Source organism: Macrotis lagotis, chromosome X (assembly GCF_037893015.1).
Source record: "Macrotis lagotis isolate mMagLag1 chromosome X, bilby.v1.9.chrom.fasta, whole genome shotgun sequence".
Taxonomy (NCBI): Eukaryota; Metazoa; Chordata; class Mammalia; order Peramelemorphia; family Peramelidae; genus Macrotis; species Macrotis lagotis.
In genome coordinates this window covers 531,936,527-531,958,103 of record NC_133666.1, presented here as the reverse complement: position 1 = coordinate 531,958,103, position 21,577 = coordinate 531,936,527, and the positions used below count along the sequence as shown (strand labels likewise).

The 21,577-nt window shown below is 37.0% G+C and overlaps 1 protein-coding gene across 1 annotated transcript; it reads right to left on the bottom strand.

Annotated features, from left to right (window-relative positions):
- Window positions 1–3,980: 3,980 nt before the first annotated feature.
- Window positions 3,981–21,370, bottom strand: FAM217A (family with sequence similarity 217 member A). The gene is made up of 5 exons (XM_074208628.1): window positions 20,724–21,370; window positions 19,191–19,296; window positions 17,267–17,351; window positions 16,275–16,380; window positions 3,981–5,545 (listed from the first exon to the last, which is right to left on the bottom strand). The coding sequence occupies exons 1-5, from the start codon at window positions 20,837–20,839 to the stop codon at window positions 4,378–4,380; spliced, it is 1,581 nt and encodes a 526-aa protein (XP_074064729.1). The 5' UTR covers window positions 20,840–21,370; the 3' UTR covers window positions 3,981–4,377.
- Window positions 21,371–21,577: the final 207 nt, after the last annotated feature.

The following is a 21,577-nucleotide window of genomic DNA, read 5'->3' as shown; positions in this document are numbered from 1 at the left end:
TAAGTTTAAATTGTATAACCATGGTAAGAGTTTCTGAATCCAATTCTAAATAAATATGCTTTTTTCTTGAACATGCTGTTTGTTTGTTTTTAAGGAATGGGGTTGATGGTGGCTGGGGTTTTCTTTTCATGATTGAATCAAATGAACTAATTTCTCTCAAAGTTTCAATATCCTTTTCACCCTTTTTTTCCATTGTTGACTTCTAATTATTTAGAGTGGGGTTAGAAGGATGTGGGGGAATGGAGCTGCTTGTATAATCATTTCAGAATTTCAAACAATTAGCTTGATCCATCTCCTAAGCAGCCATTTGAAAGTTTCCTTTCCATAGAGCTATCTTTAAGGATCCTGAAACATAGGACAATGGCATCTGTTTGTGAAGAGGCTATCAGACATCAAGTACTCACTTGCGTTAACTCCTGGGGATACAAAGATGAAACATCAGCTCTGCTCTCCGAGGAGCTTATTTTTCTGAAAAAGATTAACATCCACACTACAAATAATGCAGGAGTTGGGGGAGTGTCAGAAGACTTTTTAAGTTGCGTCTTAATGGAAAACAAAAGCATTCAAACGCATCAGGGAAGTTTTGAGCCCTGCTTTAACATTGTTTATGTGAATCCACTATTAGCTAGGAAAGTTACATCTTTCAGAGGAACAGGAGTGTTGGATTTATGCCCAGTCAACCGGCATTTTTAGTAAGCAGGTAGCAACAAAAGCCGTTCTGTGCAAGGGAGTCAAGAATATATATATATGTGTACATATATATATATATGTATATATATATATATACATATATGTATATATATATACATATATGTATATATATATATATATATATATATATATATATATATATATATATATATATATATATATAAACTCCTAGCAAGTCACAATCTATTGTTCTCTATGTAAATATCGCTTAATTGGCCCCCATCCACCTGATGACCACAGGCATTCTAACCTTCCATCTGAGCCAGTATTTCCCTCCCCTAGCAAGTCTACTACTAGGGATTTGGCCATTAACTAAGAAACAACCCATTCAGTCAGCTGATTGGATTAAGGCCTACAGAATCAATCCCCTGTCAGCCTCAAGCTCCCTATTAACAGGTACTTTATGTGCCATCGTGCCATCATGCCCTGCTTGATCTTTACATGTAAAGGAGAGGTAACGAACTAATGAAGTCCATTAGATTTGGGATCCTAAACCCAACTTTTAGTGGTCCTAATCTCAGGCTGCCCCAGGCAATGAAGATTGAGTTGCTAATTGCTTTTTTTACATAGGGAGTTCACTCCTAAAATCCTACTCTAAAGTCTGTAGCATGAAAGTAACCCTGGTTTCTTGAAGACCAAGGTTAAACTGATGGGTCTTAACCTAGTTAGAAAGGATAAATGTACCTAGATGAGCTGATAGTGCTCAGTCCTTGGGAGTTTAGAAAGTCTCATCAGTGTGTTGGCCAGAGCAACTTAATGGTCCAATAAGGTATAGAGAGGGACTATTACATATATTTGGAGTGAAGTGTCAGCCTATCAGTTACATTTAGAATGTAAAAATCTTAACCATCTACAGTATAAATCATTTATACCTTTGGCTTTCGAAAATTTTATGTGGAAATGTTTCATTAGAACCCCCCCCATATATGAAGTAAAGAAATTTCCATGTTTGCAGTCTCTCCAAAGTTACTACAAAGTAACACAATTACATTAGGAGTTCAAGAAAATTTCTGTAAGATTTTAATTACAAAATCTCATTCAATAGAGGTGTCCCTTGTATTGCACTATTGTAGGTATTCTCATAGTCAAGACAAGGTAGTTTTTTCAAATTAAGATTGCTTAAAGAAAATTTTTAAAGCAAATTTGAAAAGCAATTGCTAAATTATTTTATAAATTATATTAGTAATTTATTTAAAAGTTGGTGTGATATTCCAAATGAAGGAGATATAAAAGCTAATCACTATCATCACCTCTTATAAGCATAAGGACATTTTTTTTTTGTCACTGCTACCTGGATCATAGAATTTTAAGACCACACAAGACCTTTGAGGCCATCCAGTCCAACCTGTTTTATGTATCAAGAAGCCCTGCTACAGCATCCCTCATACATCAAGAATGATCATTCAGCTTCAAATTAAATATATTTCTTTTGATAAAGATTAGCCTTTGAAAGACATCCTCCCCCCACCCCGCCCCTGAGACATACAAATTCTAAATACCATCTTACGTTACATCATTCCAAAATCTATCTCCTTATACTTTATACTACCCTTTGGGTCTATTTTTTGGTAGTGTGGAACAACTCATCACAAATTTACTCCTGTTGAAAGTGATGAAAAAGTTGAAATTTAACTGCTTAAGTTTAACATGTAAGTTCATATATAATCTGGTAAATATAAAAGTTTTATGTGTAGCAAGATAATGGGAGGACAGTAAAAAAATAGGAATGTTGGAAATAACCAAGCTAAGGTTTGGAAGTAGGAAAAACAAAATTCAATTTATCATTGCTTGAGCACCAACTATAACCAAATACTTTGGGAGTGAAGCAAGGCATGGTCAAGTATATTATCTAGGAAAAGTAGGATGGGGTGGTCAGAACAAGGATGAAGGAATAGAAAGGAAGATGACTAGATGATGAACATGAGTAAGGTTTACCTGGATGAAGGAGAGGAAAGTAGAGATCGATGGCCAGGTTAAAAGGAGAAATTATGAAGGAATACAATGTTCCTTATGTTCTAATTGAGCAACACATTAGATTCCTTGTCCATAATAATAGGAACTGACTGTGTTTTTTACACACAAGGGAGAGAGGAAAAGAGATGCTACACTATAGTTGGCCTTTCTGCAGTTCTTTTTTTCTGACATGCAGTAGTCATCTTTCAATTCCACCCCCACCTTTTAAAATTTTCCATTAGGTTTCCTTTTTGTCAATCTATTAATTCACTAATTTATTGCAGATCCCACCCTTTCTTTGCTTCCATAGAATGGAAATATATTTCTAGCAGTGTATAAAGTATAAAGTATTTGCATAATCCTACTATTATAGAAGGTGCAGAGTCATAGAGAAGGGAGGACTGGTTGATCACTTTAATTTGCTAAGGTGGTGACTTCACATTTTACTTCTCTCTACATTTTCATGCCATTAAATAATTGGGGTTTGAAGCAGGAAGTGGCTGCATACATTGAGTTTCACTTGTGTAAGAAAATGGTTAGGATCAGTTATTTCATGCTTCATTCCTCTTGGGGCAAACCAAGGTTCACGAAAACCCTGTCATTGAGAATTCCCATCTGTGTTACTCTAGGACTTCAGTTAACTCTACATATGACTTGTCTACAGAATTACTGGACAGCATTGGAGGAATGAAAGGGGATGTTTGCATTCCTTTCAATGACTAAATCAGAGATAGCTGCTTATTCCTAATGTCTCCATGAATCAAGTGGACCTAATCTCAAATCTTTCTGATTCCTCATCTCAAATCCTTTTTTTTTTTTTAGGTTTTTGCAAGGCAAATGGAGTTAAGTGGCTTGCCCAAGGCCACACAGCTAGGTAATTATTAAGTGTCTGAGGCCAGATTTGAACCCAGGTACTCCTGATTCTAGGACCAATGTTTTATCCACTGTGCCACCTAGCCGCCCCTAGCATCCTTTTTTAAAATATCTGACAAGGCACAGAGAAATAGTTTTCAAAGGGCCTAAAAGGAGGAGATGGTATTAATTTAGCCCATGAGTTAGCAATCTCTTTAAGATTTAAGTGCTAATATGGATCACCTGAACTCCATTAAGATTGCATGGGCAAAAGACAGTTAAAGGAGAAGGGGTTAAAAAGGAATGGGGAAAAAAAAGTAAGGAAGGGAGATAAAAAAGAAGATGCACTCGAAGGGGGAGGGGGGCAGAGTACCACTGCAATTATAACATCAATATATACTACAAACTATTAATTTTCAGTTATAAAGCATATGAATATTCCAATGAAATTAATAACTACAGAATTAAAGTCAATTTATCCAATTTATTGATGTTTGATATAATTATACTGGAAAAGTCACAACAAAAGGACAGTTTAAAATCTGGTTTACTCAGTGAAAATATTTCTCAGTGACAAAACACAAAAGGTTTATTAAAACCCTGTCGTCATCATAAAAAGCTCCAAAATTTATGTTAAGGACAAAGTAGTGATTTTCACAAGATTTACTTCACATCACTTCAAGTAATCTTTTTTTTTTTGTTATTGTTATTTTGTTTTGATTACCTGGAACTAGGAATCAGATTTCAACTGGTTTGGTGTATTAAGTTTGTTCCCAATAAGAAATAAGACAGGAAAAAAAATATTACTTTTGATCCACATGTGAGCACTTCTCACATTTAGTTGTAAATGAAGGAGATAAACTATCTCTTAGGAACATGTAATGGTCTATTTACTGCTATATTTTTCCGATAGAGTTTCTTTTTGTTTCTTGATGGTTTACTTTCTTGTGCCTCAGGCAAACAAAGAGTTAGGGATGATACAGGTAGTGGAGACTTTGGCTGTAAACATTTTGTTGAAACCATTTTAACCAATGGATGAGTTGTTTGAGCAATGGAATGGCTTGAAGTAAGTCTGGATGAAACTTCTTGACATGGACTTAAAGAGGAACCTTTAGGAATTTTAAAGTCATCATAAGTAGCAATGATTTGTTTTGTAGTAGAAGAGCTTCTGATAGATAGTGTTCTGGAATCCCACTTATATTTACCAACATTGTTCCAACTGCATTTTGAAGCATTCTGCTCATGTTTACAGGAAGTAGAGTTGTTTTTCCTTTTTTCTCTACTTTTATCTACACAAGCTGTCTGAAAGGGGAAGTTTTCAGGATATCTTGATGGCTTCTGCTTGGATGAGCCTTTGGAAGAACTGGGCCATTCAGTATTGACCTGAGTAGGGCAGCTGATTGATGCCTTTGGCTTCTCCTTTTGTATAGTCAGATGTTGTATTCTTTCCATCTCTAATAAACGACTTATCAACTGTTCAGTGGAGCTTTCTATTGGATCTAATATCACTTTCCAATTATCAGATTTTGAGAAGGCCAGTTTGTGCAAGTCTAGAGTATTAAAAGGTGGAGGGAGAAAATCAGGATATGAAAATATTTCACTTGGTTGCTCAAAAGAAGATTCTTCAAAGTCTTCTATTACTTCTGGTTTTAAGTTCAAGTCCATTTTTTTAAAGTAAGTGAGTAATGTATCATTTACTTTTTCATTTTCTGATAAATCACTTTGATCAGTAAAATTTTCTTCCATGCTGCTGTTCCCATATTTCGTATTCCAATTTGAAGCAGATAAAGTTTCATTGTTGTTGCTTTCTATAGCTGGATATGAGTTATTCTGAGGCTCACTGTTATCTTTACAAAAGTCTCCATCAGCATAGGGCCAGCAGAGACTTAATGGCATCTGTTGTTGCAGTCCAGAGTAAGAACCAACTTGTTTGTCAGCTGAAGCACTCATTAGTGTGTGGTTCAGAGTAAGGAGTCTTAAAGGATTATTTACAGGAAAGTCAGTTTCCATTGAAGATTTTTGAAAATCCCTTTAAAAAATTAATTAATGTTATATTTAGTTACTAGAATTAGAATGCTAAAGAAATGAACATAGTAATATGGATAAGTTACCAAACTAAAAGACTGACAAAGATCAATTCTGAATGTTATATAGACACAGAACTATAGAGAAATATGTTAACTTTCAGAATCCTCAATAATTGTGATTTAACCAAGTATTCTGCTTGATCTTGTTGACCAAGTTATATTGGTCGACATTTTTATTTAAAGGCCAATATTTTATTATTTTGCATAAATATGCAAAGTAAAATTATTATTTTCAATTATAGCTAAACCTGGTATTCAAGGAATAATATATTATCTTTAAATTAATGAATTTAAGTAAATCCTAGATTAGGTTAGATTAGAGGTACCAAAAGTTTATATACCCAAAGTACCATAACTAGACATAGCATCTTAACTACTGATGTTTGCACATATCAATAAGAGCTCACATTTATATAGTGTTCTAAGAATTACAAATCCCATAGGGTAGGGGAAATATAAACATTATCTCCATTTTCCAAATGAGGACACTGAGCCTCAAGAGATGTGGCTTGCCTAGCTTCACATATCTAGCAAGTTTCCATAGGTGGAACTAAAATCCCAGGTCTTATTCCAAAACTAGTATCCTTTTCACAATACCAAAGCTGCCTTTGTAAATTGCTATATAAATGTCAGTTACTATTTATTGGATAGGGTACTATCACATTTCATATCTAATCCAAACCTTTGCCAATACAGAACGTCCATTATGATCACTCACATTTGCTGACTGCCCTAGAATCACAGAATGTTAAGAGCTTTGATGGTGCATCAGAGGTCATATAGTACCCTCTCTAATACCTAATATATATACATATATATATATATATATGTATATAAAACAACCCTGAAAAGTCATCAATTAACTTGGGCTTAAGGATTTCCTGCCAAAGCAGCCCCATTCCACTTTTAGATAGCTCTGGTTATGAAGATTTTCCATTTATTGAGCAGAAATTTGTACCTCTAACTTTCATCTACTTTTTTCCTGTTCTGTATTCCAGGGCAGCAGTACACACATCTAATTCTTCTAAGTCTTTCTAATACTTGAATCTTTTCACTAGGCTTAATATCTCCAGTTCTTTCAAATTATATCCTTATGACATAGTTCTGAAAACATCCTCATCCTGATCACTTTTCTTTAAGGTTCTTGGGAAAGTCCTACCAAAGTGTGGCAGCCAGCACACACCTTCTCTAGATGGGGCTGACCAGGACTAGAATCCTTTGGAATATGGCAGATCCTTACATCTGGCCCTTTGCACAAACTATTATTTCTCCCAGTAGAATGCAGAATTTCTTCAAAATCTGGCTCAACTGGTCTTCTAGAAGGTATCCCCTAATCTCCTCTTAAGTTCAATCACTCCTGTGTGCTGCCTATGCTCAGCACTAAAAGTATACTTTATTATACATTTCACCAAATCAAAAAAGAATGTGATACTTTTTAAGACCTATGTGCATGCATGCACTTTTATGTATTCATGCATATGTACATGTAAACACATCTCTTCCCATTTGCTTAATTCCCACTTCATTTGCATTATCTAAATCACAGAATTTAGAGCTGGAAAGAACTTTAGTAAGTCAAAGCAGCATGAAATAAAGGAATCATAATGGGTTCCTTCGATTCCTGACTCTATGACATTTAGAGGTACTTAACTTCCTCAAGTCCTAGATTGTCTTCTCCACAGAGCTGTTATGAGTAAAGGTTTTTGCAAATCATAAAGCATGAAACAAGTGTGAATTGTTATTATTTAATCCAACCCTCTCACAGATGATGAGGAAAGGAAGATATGGGTGAACTACCCAAAGTTATATAGCATGTTAAACTCAGAGCCAAAATTAACCTCAACCCAGATCAGGGATTTTTTAAATACACTATACTAAATGTTTGGATGCATCTTCTTTACCACTCCCAGGAAAATTTAAGAGTAGGTTTATAAAACATTAAGAAGAGGAACTAAAGTAATGTATTATGCACTCACAAATAAAGAAAAGGACACTGAATTAAATTTCTTTTTATAAAAGTGGCATTATATTACTATTGTCAACTAAAAGTAGAAATTTCAGAAGAAAGACAGATGTAGAAAGTGAAAAGCTTCTTGAGAAAACCGAAAATAGGATGTAGAATTCTGGAACATGGCTTAAAATATTTAAAATGGGTTAACAAACACCGATAAAATACATATTTTTCCTTTAATTGAATGACTTTTTAAACTGAAAAAAGCAGTAGAACCCCAGAAAGAACAATTACAATACTGGAATAAGAATAGCAGTAGAGGCACCAATATTCAAAGGAATCTTATATTCAAGAAAAGAATTGTCAACGAAACTCAGAGCCTTGGCTATTTATAAGTGAATGCAAAATATATGGGTAATTACTAGGGTGAACTAGCAACCCAGATGGAGACAAATTCAAACATTCATATGCTATCCTTAACACTGAGTGGGTTTAGACTTATTACTGTAATGGAATTATTACTATGGAACTTAAGTAATTCTTCTGTAGTTCAAACCCTAGTACAATGTTATGTATTTATACATTGTCAAAACTACTCTCTAATTCAATTAGATTGATTATCTAATTCAAAAGGAACAGTAAAGTAGCATCATATATTCAGAAAACAAACACAAATGAGGAAACCCAAAAACAACAGAAAAGAGGAAAAAATTGAGAGAAGAGATAAGGTAGAAAAGATCAACTGAGAAACAGAAATAAAAGGTTGTGAGAGTATATTACAAATTCCTTTAAAAGAAGGGAACAGACAGAATTCAGAAAATATGACAAACCTGGTGCTAAGCTGGCAAAGCTTAGTGATGGAAAGCTAATTGTATATCTGGTAGACCATTAACTTCACAAAATGTAGAAATTTAATGAGTTACAATAAGTTACAATATCTAAATCTAACCAATAAGGAAGAAGTGATTACTAATGTCAAAATTATGTTAACTTTCAAAGCAAGGTGACCACTCTATCTGATAAACAGTAATGAAAAAGAGGAAAGCAAGACATAGTCTGACATGCAGTGAGGCTTTATGGAAGCCTAAATTTGAAATAATTCAGAAAAAAGATCTCATATTCTAAAATTACATCTGTCTAAGGATGAGAAACTCAAGAATTAAATGTTTATGAAAAAAATGATTCTGAGGGGGAAAAAGGTACCACTGCCTAAAGAAACAAATGTGCATAGTAAAAAAAATCATCAATCATCAATCAATTTATATTTTTAAAAAGGCACACAGAAGACTGTAGTAGGGGCAGGTAAAGGGATTTGAATACAAAAACATGACAAGGCCCAGTTAGTATCTAGAGTTTCCAAGCAAACTTCTTACTAGTATTTCTGGCTTCCTTTCTTTATACCTTTATCAGTATCTGACATTTCCTCAAAGTGTACACAGGATAGTATAAAGTTTTACGAACAGGAGTTGATGAACAAGTTAAAAGCTGAGAAAAGTGTGGACTGAAAATGACTTTAAAATCCTACAGAGGTGAAGCTGGTGGTGATTCCACAGTCACCAGTACTTTATGGGCAACTAATAGCTTAGTGGCATAGATGGAATTAGCAAGGCTTGCTGCTGAATGTCAGTCTACCAGTATTGGGTTTTATTTTCAATGTTATTTTTATTTTTTTTCAATTACATGCCAAGATAATTTTAAACGTTCATCTTTTTGTAAGCTTTTGAGTTCCACATTTTTCTACCTCCTTCCCTCTCTTCCTTTTCCCTTCCCCATAGCAGCAAGCAATCTGATATAGATTATACATAGTTTATCAGTATTGTTACATGGAATTCAACATGGAAAGCTTTTTTAGGAGTATATTTCTGACTACAAGGAAAAAAGTTATTCGGTCCTGGCCAGGACATGACACAGAAATAATGCAGGGAATACTGATAAGTAGAAATAGAAGAGACTACTGTAGAGTGTCAAGGGATCTGCTTTTGACAGCATACTGTTCAGTTCTTCAAAATGCACAGCTCTGAGATCACGGTACTAGAATGCTTGCAAATGTTGGCTGGCCAATTTGATGGTACAGGAGAGGGTACTGAGTTCTTTACTATGAAAGAGAAGAAGAGCCTTCAGCTCTGTTAAGGTTAGAAAGACTGTTCTAGGGGGATGGGGTAGTGCTTACAGAACTGATGAACTATGTTAGATTGACTGAAAAGGCCAGGGAGTTGGCAAATGATGAAATCATCTTATCAATGAACAAGCAGTGAGTTATTTATAGCTGATATACTTGGTCAGGAGTATAGGTAAGGATGTGGACAAAAGTGGCAGAAAAGAAGAAAATTAGGCCCCATAAATCCAGGAAAATGGCTTCAAGTATAAATTACTGAGAACAAAAAAAGAAGCCATCTTCTTTTCTAGTTGACTTCACTGAAGGAGCTCAAGCCAAGATTGCTGTAAGAGCAAAGCTTAGGAAATTGGGATCAGAAGTCAAGGCAACCCATTTTGAGCACAAGACTAAGAAAACAGAGCCAAAGAGGCTAAATTTCCTTCTCATATAATTGTAGATCCCTTGTGCAATATGAAATCAATGAAAGAGGAATCCACGTGAGTTTATTGGAAGCTGAATTCTACTGGTCTTCTGGCACTGGGAAACAGACAAGGCCAGGGAAGGAGACTTTAGGCCCCAAGACAATCATCTCAGTCTTAGAAATCTTTCCTAAGTTCTTTCTACTAGAGTCATAGGACCTGTACAGTAGTGCTGGTGGAGGACTGAAAAAGTTAAATATCTAGTAGGTCTTGAATTTTATGAAGGATATCGGAATCATTTAATTGTACAGTAATTAGACCTCTGTAGACTGAGTTGGACTGTTTAATATTTAGGACAGGGTGAACTTAAAAATCCCAAAGAAATTCCTAGGTTACAGTTGGGACATGGATATGACGACTCTGACCTAGACTCCCAAAACATTCCAGGAGTCTGTAAACTGGAACTAGTTCCAGTCTGTTTTCAAGTCCTAGACAAGAACTTGTGGAAATAAGTATAGTTCAGCCTATGAGCAACACAAGAGTCATGGCTCTTGTGCTAAATAAAGTCTACAAGACAGAATATGGTGCTAGACAAGATATCAAAGAAAATACTAAACCCTTCAGCCCCATTATAGAATCAGAAAAATTAACTTTTGGGAATTCTTCAGTGGCTGAAGAATAATCACTCTGAGGAAGAAACAACCTGAGAATGTATTTTCACCATATTAATGGAAAAAGGATATGTTCATGGATCAATGTACACAATTAATATCAATGACTTCTAACCTTTCCAAGAGAGGATTTGTAAAATTGCTCTTGAGAAGATGGAAGACCCCAGAAACCAATTAGAATCAATTATATCATCATAAAGTCTGAAATCACTATCATCTACAGTAGCAGAATGTGGAAGATTAATTTTTTTGTGGATTATTGAACTTTAAGTAGGTGAAAAGTTAATGTGTATGTCATGTCAATCTGAGATGCCCTCAGCAATCTGATAGGTAGCAAGTAGTTTTTAGTTTTGAATGTGAGCAAATGGTCCCCTAGAAAAAGAGGATCTCCATCTTGGACATACCCCAGTAGATTTTGACCAGTTTGAGAACATGCCTCAAGGAATTTCTGGGATCCATGCTACTTTCTTTCAAAGGCAGATGAAAAGATTTTGGAGAAAGTAGTTTCAGTTGAGTAATGAAGTATAAATCAGAGTGCATGAGGTTGAGAAATGAATGAAAAGAAAGGAAGAAGTAATAACTATAATTGACTATAAGTTTAGATATAAAGGAGACATTGGATAACAGCTTGAGAGGAAAGTAGATTCAAGTAAGAATTTTTTTTTCAGGGTAGACTCTAGCTGTCTTGTAGGCAACTGGGAAGAATATTTCCAAGAAGAGATTAAAAGAGAAAGGAATGATTGCCAAAGGGGAAAGGAAGGGGTAGATCCAAGAGAGCAAGTATACTGGATGACTTTGTTGGGGATAAGAGAAGAAAAGTCACCACATGCTCAGAAACTTGAGCAAAGGAAGAGAGAATGGGGACAATGTTAAAGGGTATTAAGAATGGGGAAGAGGGAGCTTATAGTAAATGCCCTCTGTTTTCTCAGCAAATATTTTTTTCCCCAACTTAGTATGAAGATAAGCAGAGGGAGGACAGAAAGAATGTAAGGAGAGGGGGTGGGAAGGAAACACAAAAATGGTGAGAAGGGCCAAGGGTTTGGATTTAGCAAAGCATGCACAAAAAAGATAGAGGAAACAAGGGATTCGAGAATAGAAGACAATGTAATAATAAACTTAATAACAGAATAGATTAGGAAGGAAAGAAAGTGAAACTAGAACAGAGTGATAGCCTGGGAAGATACTGAAGAGATTAAGTCACAGTGAATGAAGAATAAATTTAAGAGTAAAGAAGGAAAACAGATAGGTTAGGTGAGTTTGGTCAGATAAGAGAAAATTCAGTTTTTAATCATGGAAGTTGACTATTCCTGTGTGTGAGTAAGGTAGAGAGAAGATAAAGTATATGGGAGATGAGGAGTTGATGAACTTGCTGATCAGGATATTTGAGGGAACATCAACATGTATGCTGAAATCCCCAAGTAAAGGGGGGTATTGAGGGGAAAAGCAGACTTCAAGGCAATCATTTGGTAGAAAGAGGCTAAAGGAACTACTCATTATATGCAATGATACTATCTTGACTAGTCTAATGATGATTCATTCTAGGTACAGTCACTGGTCTATATCTCCTGTTTTTCTCTCTATTTTATTCTTTTTCAAAGTTTGTGCTTCCTTACACAAATCCTTCTTTCAGGTATAAATCTCCCATGATTCTGACATCTGGACCCGCCCCCCCCCCCCCCCCCCCCCCCGCCCAGTAAACATAAGTTCCCATGGCACTGAAGTCAGGAAAGACCATTAAATAGAGAAATGTCCACATAGCAGAAGAAATAACTTCCTAACAATTAATGCTGTCCAAAGTAGAATAGGCCACCTTGAGAAGTAAGCAGAATACACCCCTTCCTCTCTCCTCACTGGATGTCTTCAAGTTAGATAACTAAAGAATCAGAGTGCCTGTTTGGGTGAAGGCTGAACTAGTTGCCCTCTGAAGTTCCTTCTATGCCAAAATTATACGATTCTGGAACTGTTCTGTTAATGTGACATGATTTTTAACAATCCAGAATCTAGTTACTCAAATTTAAATGATTACAAGTTACCTTCCCAGAGTATGCTAATTCTTCTGCTGAAAAGCACAGTAGCAACCACAGAAATAATCCTCCAAGCAGGCTTCACATTACCACCAAGTCAGGGCAGGATAAAGATTGTTGCTGGACTAGACCTGGTTCAAGAACAGTAGAGATACTAATACTTTCAATTCCTGGAATCAACTCAAGACCTCAGATAATCAACAAGCATTTACCATGTACCAGCCCAGTGGACATAGCACTGACTCTGGAGTCAGGAGAACCTGACTTCATTTCTACTTGGTCTTCAAAAAAACAAAAGTAAAAAACCCCAAATAACAAATAAACAAAAAAAATTCCAAAAAGTGGCTAATTTTTGATTCAAACAACCTGACTTTCTTAACAGAATGAATGCTCTATAAAATAATAGCCAAGAGTTTGGTATTGATATTACTTGCTTTAAATTAGTATGCTTTATAAAATTTTTGAGAGAATGAATAATTGACAAAACTCAAAACCTAATTAAAAAGTTAACATGGAATAATGGAAAAAATGCTAGGTTCAAAAGTGACACAAATTCAGTTCTTGCCTCAGATTCCTATATATAAGCTATGTGACAATAGTAGCCAAGTCACTTAAGTTTCTCACATCAAGTTTTTCCTCATCCATAAAAATAATGCATGATGAAGTGTGGTGCCAATGCATTCCTAAGTTGTTTTGAAAGTTGAATCAATATGTTGTGAATATGCTGGATAACATCTTAACTTTTTCTTTGACAAAAATTTTTACCTCAACTTTTTAAGAGATTAATTCTGTGGGAGAATACCTTTATTTTTCAATGCAATGTGAAGAAAGGATTTGCTTTACAGCACAGAACCTGTCTTTTACAAAAGATGAAAGACAATAGTAGTGGAGTATCTAGTTTTTACTTATTTTTCTAATGTATAAACTTTTATTATTTTCATTCTCTCTGTAAGGCAAATATTTGAATATCACCAATGACACATAATGACAAGAATAATTACAAGCTGATTATCACAAGTTAATGATAAAGGCTCCCTTGTATGTCCTTACAGCTCTAAAATATACTCTTGTGAACTGTTAGAATTACACTGAGCTTCAAATGATGCTCAATATTGTCTGATCTGCAAATAAAATGATTCATAAAATGTTAATTGATGCAAACTTTTAAGTGCCTTAACATAGGTAATTACAGAAATAGTTTGTCATTAGAACAAAAGCAGCTAATTATACTCACTTCCCTCCTTCATTCTTGTATATAAACAAGATTCTTCAACTATTATAGCTGAAAAGGACTAGTTCAAATTGAAGCCACATTGAAAATTTTTCCTTCTTCGGTCAAAAGGAGAGACATTGAAGCAGTTGAGATTATTTAATCTTATCTCCAGTTATGCCAAAGTATGATTTTAAAAATGTATTCTAAAAAACATTCAAGTAATTTAAAAGGAAAACCAAAAGTTTATAGAAAAATCCAAAACAAAGGGATAACTAACCAGCTACTAGATACTTGCTAATTTCATTTTTTCTAAGGTTTTTTTTTTTTTGCAAGGCACCAGGGTTAAGTTACTTGCCCAAGACCACACAACTAGGTAATTAGTGTCTGAGGCTGGATTTGAACTCAGGTACTCCTGACTCCAGGGCCACTGCTCTATCCACTGAGCCACCTAGCCACTCTGTATAATTTCATTTTGTTTAGAGTACTATTACTAGGAATGATAATAAAATGAAAGCAACAAAGACTTTGTGACAGAATCTTGAGATTAATGTGAGGAAATAAGTATGGTCACTTTGGCTTTTCTATTTACTAAGCAAGGTAGAAATAATGATATTACATGAACTCATCATCTAGCAATATGCAGCATTTTCTTGCTGCTTATAAATTCATCTTTCCTCAACCAAACATAACCTGTCTATATCAGATCTGTCTGAAATTTTTGAAAATTTCAATTTTTCTATTAAAAGGGGAAAAAAGTATTTTTTGGAACATAAGTCAGTTACTATGTTGGTCTCATCTCAGAAAAATAAGTATTGAAGAGTCATTTAAAACATTCTATTAAGTTTATCTACTGCTATTAGGTGGGGGTGGAGAGAAAGAAGGGAAGAACTTTAAGTACTGATTCTTGCAATGAAGCTTGTCTTTCTGTAATATTACATCCTCCCTACCCTGTCCCGTTACCCCCCCCCCCCCAAGGTAATAAATTATACTTCTCTATTCCCAGAATAAAGTTCAACTTTTAGAACATTTCATTACAGGGCATTTTAAGTCTTTCTACTATAAAAATTTTTATCTATCAAAAAGCCCCATCACCTTGAAAGTAGCTCTTTCTAACCCCTAACAGGAAATCTCTATTTACACACACACACACACACACACACACACACACACACACACACACACACACACGAGTGTGCGTGCGCACATAAGCACATACATACCACCAAATCTCCTTTTAATTGTCACCATGAATGAAAAATTCCGATATGACAAGCAATAGAGCACTTCGACTACAGAGTACCTTTTTTTCTCGTAGTTCCACTATCCAGTGTGGTCCAAAGGAAGATTATGTAGACATCTGTTAACTATGGAGATGTCACTTTTTCAAAACTCATGAAGATTGTGAAATAAAACTTTTTCATCTAAAATATTCATCTTAAAATGATATGCATGCTTATGTATGTATAAGTGAAAGAACACAATGAAAAAGTCAATTTGTGAGCTGTGGTAATTAGTTTACTATTTCTAGAAACAGAAATTTAAATAATACTTTTATTATGCATCATTTAAATAGTACTTCTATCTTGTTAGGGCTCTGAAAGAGTTTAGATTTCAGAAGTCTTTCCTTTACACTAGAAAGATCAACAAAATGTTAAGTGCCCACAATACATCAAGTATTGCTGAAATTCAAAAGGAGGCAAAAATTGATCTGAAAAATGTAAGAGAGAGGTAGGGAGACAGCACAAGTAGTCAGTGACACAGAAGAAAAAACAATCTGAGCTTTCTAGTAGCCTGGATGGATTAGTTGGAATGAAAGGGAGAAGAGAAAAACCAGATCACAACTGTGCAGTAAATCAAATCCTATCAAACACACATGAAAACATTATCCTCAATGGTCAATTCTTAATCATCCATGCAAGAAGTGTTTACATGATTTTTCCTATTACTGAAAGGGGCATTTTTCAATGCTGTTCTCTTGGAAAGGGTGGACCTGAGTCAGAAGATCTGAATTTCAAGCCCAGAAAGTCACAACCTCTCTTGAGTCTCAGTTTTCTCAACTGTAAAATGGGGGGAGCACCTACTTCACAGTATTAGTTTGGAAAACATTCTCTGTGTGTGTACCTTAAAGTGGCTTATAAATATGAGCTATTATTTTCATTCATGCCAATATGCTTTCCTCCTTCAGTTCAAAACTTAGAAATTTATTGATCTTGAAGATTTCATATTTAATTAGCTAGTTCATCTAAATAGCAATGTTGCTTCATTTAATTTAGCTTTGAATAATAAAATTTCTCTTACCCATTCTCCACAGTTATTGCTTCATTATGAGGGTGGCTCCAGAATTGAAACATCCCTAGTTTACTATTGTCCTGATAACCAAAAAAATTTAGTATTTCACAAAGAGCTAAAATACAAAACAAATTAAATCATGTTCTTTAGTTTGTGTTGAATATATCTCACCTTTGACTTTTTCTGTGAATTCTCTGACAAACTAAGTTCTATCAGTTGTTCTGCTGGAAGTTCCAAATGACTCTTAAAGCAGAACAACATTAAAAAAAAAAGAATAATACAATGGTATCTCAGATCCCAACTAATGTGCTATTTCAAAGAACACACAGTAAAACCCTTTTCTCACATACACATAATTTCTACTGATTCTAGGTGAAATAATATATATATATTGAAAAAGAAAGGATTACATCTATTTGTTGTTTTAAAACTTTCACACATAAGCATCAATGAAATATTAACTGATGAGCCTTAAGTAGATTTAAAATTAGTTCTTATTTTAGTTTTAATTTTCATTAAAATTAAAAGGATAATGTATTTTTATAAAATCATGACTTACAATAATCTCAAATTTTAGACTACAAAGCTATTTGCTCTTTTGAAAATAATAGAAAGTGAGCTTGTCTTATTAATACTAATTTCCTCTTATAGAATTGTTGTATCTAATGAAAATTTAACATATCAATCAAGCCTTAGACGTACAATGACTAGTCTGTAGTTTTAGTAAGTCTACCAATATTTCTAACATTTCAGAATTCTGAAGAACTGAAATTTAAAACAATATACTGAGATAAAAATATTTTAAAAACACTTATGGAAATATGCTTTGCATATTATTTAAAAATTAAACTTATTTATCCTTACCTTTTTCAGCTTACCTGAAAGAACATGTATGAAAAAAATGAGTTAGTCTTTACATAAGCTTGGTAGTACATTAAAAATAAACCCCCTTTAAAATGAGTTATTTCCTAAGAGAAATATGTACATCTAGAATCGCTTACCACCTGTTGCACTCTCCCTTCCAGGTGGGAAGTTTTTACTTTCAGGAGTGAAGACATCTGATTCCAAAGTCCATTGAGGTAAATTCTATAACAATATTTGTTTTTAGAATAGACTTAAAACTAAGTATTAAAGAAGTTAAGTTACATTTTCTCAATGCAATTTTTATCATTCACTAAATACACTAAGATAGAAACTTTAGTAAGCAATAATGCTTTAATACTTCCTTTGCCCTGTGCTTATTCTATACATTGTGGTTCATTACTTTGGTTGGGGAGCAGACAAATATTGTTATCAGTACAATACAAACCTGAAACACTCAATGAAATCTTTTAATCCAACGGAAAGAAGATAGGGACTGGACCTATGATTTTATTAATGTAGAGAACTTTCAGATGAAAAAAATCTTTCTGCCAATGCAAATAGGCACCTTCTCTGCAATTTAGTCTTGAAGAGTTGCCAAGCACACTGAGAAGTTAAATTACTTGCCCAGGGACACAGCCAGGATAGATCAAAGATAGAAATTTAACTCAGATCTAGGATTCCTAGTCAAGAATGCAACTCTCTCTTTTCCCACCATGCTATACTTCCTTTTTTTTTTTTTTTTTTTTTTTTAGATTTTTGCAAGGCAAATGGGGTTAAGTGGTTTGCTCAAGGCCACACAGCTAGGTAATTATTAAGTGTCTGAGACCGGATTTGAACCCAGGTACTCCTGACTCCAGGGCCGGTGCTTTATCCACTATGCCACCTAGCCACCCCAGGAATAGTTTTTTCATAGGGAACAATGTTTTAATTATCACAGCTGTATTACAAATAGTTTCACTTCCTTCAATACCTTGGCAGTTCACTAAATCTTCTGCATCTGGGGACTACTAACAGATCTGAGATGACACAAAATTCTTACCATATTTAAGCCCAATGTTCCCATAATATTCAGCACTGGTCACACCCTTACTATTACTGGACTCCATAATTTGAGGAAAACTTAGGAAAAGTTCAAAAAGGAATCATAAAATTGACTAGAAAATTAAAGAATAAAATCCTTGGAAAAAAGTAAAAACAACGAACAATTCATTCTAGTAAAATAAGAACTGAGATATGATTTTTTTAAAGTAAATTAAAGATTAGGATAGCTGTCCTTTATCTCCACTGAATATGAATGGCATGAAGACAGCTTCAAAATAGGATAAAGTACTTAGGTTAGTGTCCCAACAGAAGAATTAGTTATGCAACAATGGAATGGAAATACTAAAAATAACTCAGAATTTCTTTTCCTTTGACTAACTTAAGACCTTTGTTTCCATTTGGGATAATATGTGATTATGACTGACTTTTCAAAGTTAACTTTCAATTTAGGGGATTTTTTTTTATTACTCTAGTACACTACCAGCAGGAGCAAGCAGAAATCTTTTTGTAAAGGGAAGTTTGTGAACTGTGTTACTGAGATCAGATGGGAACCTTTTTGACAAAACCTAGTCTTGCCTTCTATTAACAGTTAGAAGGTTGATTCATCAATCAACCATTATATCCTATCCATATATGGTATCATGTTAACCAGATTGTATTATGGTAATTTGATCTATCTTTTTTTGGTTATCTCTCACAGATATTTGCCCTTGTAAATAAGATAACAGGTGCTCCAAAAAAATTGCTCATTGATTTCTTGACTGACTTAAGTTCTTTGTTGTGAAGAGTGAAACAAGAAAAAGAACATTGCCTGACCATTTCAATTTATTCTTACTACAATCAGAAATATGTTTAGAACCCAAGAATAACTGATTTCTCTTCATTTACCAAATCCAAATCAGTAGAAATTTAATTACACCTAGGAATGAAATAAAAAAAGGATTCTTAACAGTGTAAGTCCACTTGGTAATAGAAGCTACTATTCTCACAAATTATTTTAAGTTATAAATGATGTCATACCTCATGAGGGATGTTTGCCATAGGAAGATGACTGCTACAGATTCCACCGAATGGATTTCTTTTCCCCATTATGCTGAAGTTGTTCCTCCGTTTCCTCAAAATCTTCCTATACAAGTGGAGATCAGGGTACATTTATTTAAGTGTTATCTTACCAAAAAGTGAAGCATAAGTTTCACTCCTTGTTTAAAAGAGGATAAGGAAATACTAAGAAGGCAAAACAGATGAGAAGCCAAGTGATACTGTAAGGAATCAGCCAGTGAAAGAAAATTAATAGTAATTTTAGTTACTAGTAATTAGTTGCTTAATAGTTAATTAAGGGGATGGCTAGGTGGCACAGTGGTAAAGCACCGGCCCTGGAGTCAGGAGTACCTGAGTTCAAATCTGACCTCAGACACTTAATAACGACCTAGCTGTGTGACTTTGGGCAAGCCACTTAACCCCATTGCCTTGCAAAAATCTAACCAAAAAAAAGTTAATTAAGGAGAAGCTTTGGAGACTGCTAGCAATAGGGAGGAAAGGTCAAGTTGACAGCAGATCAAAGAGGAAAGGGAAAGGAGATAAATTCTGGAAAAAAAAGGTAAAACAATGAATTATTTGGAACTAATAAAAGTAATGAGTTTTGCTTTCCTTAAGTCCATTATGATCTACATGTGTCAAAGAATTAGCAATAGGGAAGGTACTCCAAGAAATATGAGGGGTACTAAAGGCATGCCTACCTAAAAGATCTCTTCCCTTCTAGAAGAACTAAAACTTCCCTTCTTTTAAAAAAAGAACAATTTTGTTTATAATTCTGCTGTACCTATAATCTCTTTTTTGCATTATAATCTGTTATAACCTAGGTTGTAAATATCTACTAAACTATCTCCCTGTGAAGTAGTCCATAAAAGAGTTGTGATGCTCATCCTTACAGATGAGGAAAACAGGATTTAGGAGGGAAAATCAGTGTTCAAGGTGATACACATAGCTAGTAGGTGGTGAAGACCTAACCCAAGTTTCCTGAATCCAACCCAACTTTGGCTTCTGCTCTTTTTCATTGTATTCTTCCAAAAGAACCCAATACAGTGATTGGAACTCATGGAGCAACCGGTAAATGTTGATGGTTGGAAATAGTCCCCCCTCCAGCTCTTGCCACCATGCAAAACTACCAGGCATTTTTTTTTAAAAAGGTTTTTGCAAGGCAATGGGGTTAAGTGTCTGAGGCCGCATTTGAACTCAGGGACTCCTGACCCCAGGGCCGGTGCTCTGTCCACTGTGCCACCCCGCGACCCCACAGCCCGCCTTCTCGGTTGGCATTTTGGTTTAGAATTGCACAAAACGCTTCAAGGGCCGCACTGGAAATAAGGAGGGGTCTCTGGTGTGGGCAAGATGGAGGCCCGTGTCAGGAGGAGGGCCCCGAGCTGGGCACGGCCGGGGCGGGCAGGCCGGGGCGGGCAGCCCGGGCACGGCCAGCCCGGGCACGGCGTGAGGCCTGCGGGGACGCCCCCCACCCGCCGGGCGCTGGACGGGAGGTGTGGGGGCGCGGGCCCCTCTTACCCCAGAAGGCTCTGGGCCCACAGGCCGTCCCCGACTTCCCGGAGGGCCCCTGCCTCGGCGCCGGCCCCGTCCAGGCGCGCCACGGAGGCCCGGGCGCAGGGGCCGGGCTCGGCCATGCTGAGGGAGCACGGCCGGGAGGCGCGCGGGCCCCGCTCGGCCTCGGTGCAGCCCGGCGCGGTGGAGTGCGCCCGGCCCGGGCCCGGGGGGCAGAGCGCCGGCCGCTGACGCGCCGGCCCCTGAGCGGGGCGCTGGGCCCAGGTCGCTAGGCGACTACAATTGCCCCCGGCCCCGGGGGCCCCGTTCCACCAGCTCCGGGAGCATTCGCGGGGCCTGCCCCGGGCCCCCGGGCCCCGAGGGGCCGTCACCGCGGCCCGGGCCGCCGGCCGGAGCCTGAGGCTGGGGGGCGCCTCGACGCCCCGCGTCTGCAGCACTGCGCCGGGGCGCCGGCCGGGGAGCGACTGGGCCGACGCCCGGGGCCGGGCCCGGGCCCACACCTCGACGGGAGGCAGGCGGCCGGGCGGGCCGGAGCGAGCCAGCCCGGCGCGGACGGGCCCCGGAGGCCCGGAGCCCCAGGCCGCTGCCCCCGGGCCGCCCAGTCCCCGCCGGCCCTCAAGCACGTGCCGATGGGCGGGAGGCGGCGCCCACTGGCCGCGGGCCGGCCCGGGCGCCCAGCCCCTCTGCCCGCCACGAGCCCAGGTATTATGCTGTCAGGGGTCACCCTCCCTGGCCCGGGCACAGACCCGCGCTGGCCTGGGCTGAAATCCAGCCCGGAGAATCTAGGTTTGGGGCCGGGGCGAGGCTGGCCCTGTTCCAGGCCCTGATGCTCCCGGCGCTTCTCCTCTCCGGGACTGGAG

Bases quoted from the DNA above. Each gene is read 5' to 3' on its own strand.
- FAM217A (XM_074208628.1), bottom strand. From the start codon at position 20,839: ATGGCCGAGCCCGGCCCCTGCGCCCGGGCCTCCGTGGCGCGCCTGGAC. The intron at 17,352-19,190 runs GTATGACATCAT...ATATTGTTATAG, and splicing joins TGGCAAACATCCCTCATGAG to AATTTACCTCAATGGACTTT. The intron at 5,546-16,274 runs GTAAGAGAAATT...AATTTTTTAAAG, and splicing joins GCAATAACTGTGGAGAATGG to GGATTTTCAAAAATCTTCAA.